The 4,499-nt window shown below is 40.5% G+C and overlaps 1 protein-coding gene across 1 annotated transcript in view; it reads left to right on the top strand.

The window, feature by feature from the left end:
* The first annotated feature begins 149 nt into the window (after positions 1-149).
* The window catches only part of LOC102041451 (gamma-aminobutyric acid receptor subunit rho-2), a 30,796-nt gene continuing 26,446 nt past the window's right edge, over positions 150-4,499 (top strand). The window contains exon 1 of the mRNA XM_005421709.2: positions 150-277. Within this exon, the coding sequence (XP_005421766.1) occupies positions 165-277 (113 nt within the window). The 5' untranslated portion in view covers positions 150-164. The remainder of the gene's footprint in view (positions 278-4,499) is intronic.

The following is a 4,499-nucleotide window of genomic DNA, read 5'->3' as shown; positions in this document are numbered from 1 at the left end:
GGAGCCTGTGGAATGCATCGCGCCGGGAGCGCAGCGTGTCTGCCACTGCTCGCCCACCGAGGCGACACGCCAGAATTGGAGTTGATTCAATGTTTAAGCCCGGGGGGACTTGGACTGCAGCAGGTCACTGGAGTGCAGAGTGCTCAGCTCCCTTTTCCAACAAGATGCCTTATTTCACAAAACTCTTTTTATTAATCTTCTGCTTAGTTCTTCTCGTGGAAAGCAGAAGGCACAGGAGGAGGAGGTGGACGACCCATCCGGATGTGCAGAGGGCAAGGTAAGGGTTACTAAGCCATGTCTGTATCTTTTCCTGCAGCGTTACAAATACATTGCTACAGGCATATTAAAACCTACTCCGTCAATGTCTTCATGTATATTGTGTGTGCAAGCAGCTTTACAGATAATGTTTTTGTAACAGTCTCTGGTAGTATAATCAGTTTTGTGGGTAAGTGGACGATTCTATGGCTAACCTTGATTAACTGTGAGTGAGGCAGATTTTGCAGAGAAGTTGACTGCTTCGGCATGGGTTGTGGTAAAATTATTCTTAGCCATACCTGCAAATTTCTGAGGGAATTCAGAGGAGTTGCAGTTAACAGAGATGGTCAAATGTGCATACTGTTTAATGTTTCAGCACTGTTTCGGGGCAGGTTATTCACCTGCTTGCTGCAATGTCCGTGTTACTTATGTTCACTTGCCCATTATGCTGTGACAATTTGAGATGGGGATGTTGGTTAGCACACATTGTGGTAATTGATAACAAATTAAATCCTGGAAGTTAGCCAGGGATTGTAAAATTAATTTTTTTTTAAATAAACACATGGAAGCATAAAAAAATTATTTTAAAGTTAAGTGAAAGCACAAGAATGAGTTAAAGGTCTTAGTAAAGTTTATTAGATTTACCGCTGCTGAGATTTGTCTAGAGGTTTACATTAGAAAAGATAATCTTCCAAACCTGCCAGACAGTCCAAAGTATGTTATCCTTTTTTGTGGTTATGTCATCTAGTGGCAGTTATATCTTACAAGACTGTTCATTGTTTGAAGGGCTCACAAATAAAATTGGGTTAATCCATCTTATTGAATGGTTTTACTGTGGCTGTAAACTTCAAAATTCTCATTTATTTTTGTGGACTTTTTGGTTTATCTCAACACTTTTTATAGAGAGTGTTGTTACTCGAATGTTTTGAAAAGAAACATGATAAATTAGAAGCAAAGAAACCATTATATGCTATCAGATTTACACTACTTATTGAAAAAATACAGTGGCATATGCTTTTAGTGACGTAAATGTTAAAAAGCTGAAACAGCCAGGGCCTGATCCTGAAATCCTATAGTCAACTGAAGTTTTACCATTGAAGTTCACAGAATCTCAATTATTGAATGAGATCTTTCATTGAACTCTGAAAATATTCCAATGCCTATATTCTGAGGAATGTGGGGGCTTGAACAGTAGCACTTCCTTGCAAGCCTTTCTGTGTAGTAAAGATCACATATTTTGAAGTAATAAAATAGTGTAAATCCTTCTTTAAATATCAATTTACCCTGAAGTAAAAGTTTCTCTGCTTTAAAAGTTTTGTGCTTTATTTGAACTTGGAGAAAAGTTCTACAGTGCCGATATTTTCATGAGTTGTAACGGAGTGAAAGTTGCACTGCTAAAATTATTTTTATAAATATACTACAAAGAGTAACAATACTATTTTGTATTCTGTGGTGTAATGATTTAAATGAACAATTTTCTCTCTAGGTAGGATCTGAGGACTATATAGACACACATACATATGATTCTTATGCAGTGTAGTTATTAAAAATTTTATAAAATCTTTTTAGGGATTTTCAAATGAGAATGACATTTTAAATACAGAGAATGATGCAATGTTACAACAAAAAGAAGTGTATGGAGCAGTGTTGTTACTATTTTAATTTTCCTATTCAATTATATTTCAATTTTTATATTTCAATATTCAATTGTATTTATTTTAAATTTCATATTCATTATCAATTAAGTAGATAAAATTTAGTTGTCTCTAAAACAACAATGAATAGTGGACTATTCTAGTAAAAGGAAACTAAAACTAGTTCCTAGGCTGGTTTCCTAATCATGTAAGAGAAATTGAAAGAATGATCTTTTAAATAATTCCATCACATTTTCTGCTTAGTATTTCTCTTGCTGACTTATCATAAGAAACAGTAAATTTTACAGTAAACTTTCCTTATTAAAGAAAATTTATTCCTATATTGGGGAATCTACAGCTGGTAAGTTTGATATTTTGTGTCCACTAAGGTGATAAATCAGTCCAATCTAAAGATCTTTATATGGACTTCAAGAAAATCGCTTGGGTTGTGCAGGTGCAGAACTCCAGTGCTGCAGTTTCTTGCTCGGACATTGCACAGGGGTTCCTGGGTGCAGAGGTCCTTCCCTCGGAGCTCTGGGCACTTGGGGTGGCTGGTCCTGAGCGCTCTGGGACAGCTCTCTGCCACCATGCTGTGGAGAAGTTGTTGAGCCTGTGCCTAAGTGGGGAAGGAACAGAAAGTCGGGTTAGGAAGCCAAATTAAGAATTGCCAGGTTAAGTTGCCTGTGCATCCTTAATTACTCTTGGTTGTTTGTGTTCATACATTGTAACACATTATTTTTTTCCATGTCCGCTGCCTCGCTCAGCACGCTGAATGGATAATCCTTGCTTGATTAGAAACTGCCCTGCATTTAATTTTCTCTTACTCTTGCATCCCCCCCTCACTGATAACACATCTCTGCTCCTACAGATTGAGATATAACATAAAGAAACAACTGCCTGGGTGCATCACTGCCCTGACTGTTGCCCGAGACTGCCTCATGTTATGCTCTGGAGAGCCCAGGCTTTGTGTAGGAAATTGGGGTGTGCTCATTGAGTAGCAGCTCCGGCCTTCATACTTTGATAGTAGTTTTTCACAATTTCCATGGTGTACAGTCCCTGCCACTTAGATTGAGAAACTGAAGGACATCAGTGATACTTGTTTCTATGAAGCTGAGTGTTTCTTGATGATGTGCAAGACGTACAAATAGTGCATGAAACCAAGGGCTCTAGAACTGTAAGAGCATTGTTGGTTAAAAATTTTGCATTTCCTTTTGTTTGGAGAATTCAAGTGAAAAATGAATTGCGAAGTACAACATTTTGTTGGAGTCACCTGTGACTGCTGGCAGGGCATGTTTGCCCCAGCCTTACCTGCACACCAAAGAATAAATTTACACAGAGGAAGAACAGCCTGGTGCTGAAGGAAACTGTAAATATGGAAAGCTGCAGGTGTGTGTGTCAGATGGTCTGTGTTGCTAGGCTGATATCTCCAGGGAGCTGTGTACACAGTTTGAGCTTGTGCTGCCAGGGCTGGTCAGACTTGCTGAGGGTAGAACTGGCTGTACAGTGTATGTAGCTGCGCTTGCATCTTCCTCAGAGCATCAGCCTTATCCCAAGTGCCAAGCAAGTGCTGCTGGAACGTCCAGCACTGAGTTTTTGAAACAGTTTTGGGTACTCTTCAGTAGCTCAGCAGTGGCTGCCTCTACGAAATGGTAAACAAATGCTGGCAATCCTGCTAGATTATCCAGCTGGACAGAATTTCCAAAAGACAAAAAGAAACAAAAGACAAAAATTAGAGATTTTGTTAATAGTTAGTGCTCTATAAAAATTGCTGGTAATGCTTTCGGTAATGCTTATTGCTCTGCATAAATTGAGAACTCAGGAGCCATTTACCATCTCTGTTGTGCCAGTGAATGCCATGTTTCCAGTGACCCATGCCCACCCTACTCTGAGTCTGCCTGTTCCTCTCTCCTACCAGCCATGTGAAGCCTCGTGCTTCAACAGCAGAAAAACTGCCTTTGATACAGAAGTGGCTTTGGCCTGTTCTTAGCTAAAGACTTCCTGCCAAGGTTTTTGGAAGTGATCAGTCCTCTGGAGAATCTCATTAGAGATGCCATTGTCAGGGCATGCTACATGCCAGCCTTAGGCTGGGACCCAGAAGCAGAAGGCAATCACCAGGACACGGCAGCACAAGGCTCAGCACACAAACTTTTTCCAAACATCATTCCACTGGAGCAAGCAGTCTGGTGATCCCTGCTGAAACTGCTGCTGCTGGCAGTGACTTCCCTCTGTTGCCTTGTGGAGCTGTGTTTTTCCCCGTTTTTCAATGGATACTGCAGACACATCCTCCAGCCTGTGGTACTTCCCAGCCCTCACAGATCCTATTTACTCTATTGGCAGTCTCTCAAAAATTTGGAGTTTGTTGGTGCTGCAGTGATTAAAATGTGATAGCCATTCTTTACAGGTGTGTGGCGGCAGTGACTTCCCTCTGTTGCCTTGTGGAGCTGTGTTTTTCCCCGTTTTTCAATGGATACTGCAGACACATCCTCCAGCCTGTGGTACTTCCCAGCCCTCACAGATCCTATTTACTCTATTGGCAGTCTCTCAAAAATTTGGAGTTTGTTGGTGCTGCAGTGATTAAAATGTGATAGCCATTCTTTACAGGTGTGTGGC

Source organism: Geospiza fortis, unplaced genomic scaffold (genome assembly GCF_000277835.1).
Source record: "Geospiza fortis unplaced genomic scaffold, GeoFor_1.0 scaffold264, whole genome shotgun sequence".
Classification (NCBI taxonomy): domain Eukaryota; kingdom Metazoa; phylum Chordata; class Aves; order Passeriformes; family Thraupidae; genus Geospiza; species Geospiza fortis.
The sequence above is the reverse complement of the archived record's forward strand: the minus strand, read 5'-3'. Positions and strand labels throughout refer to the sequence as shown.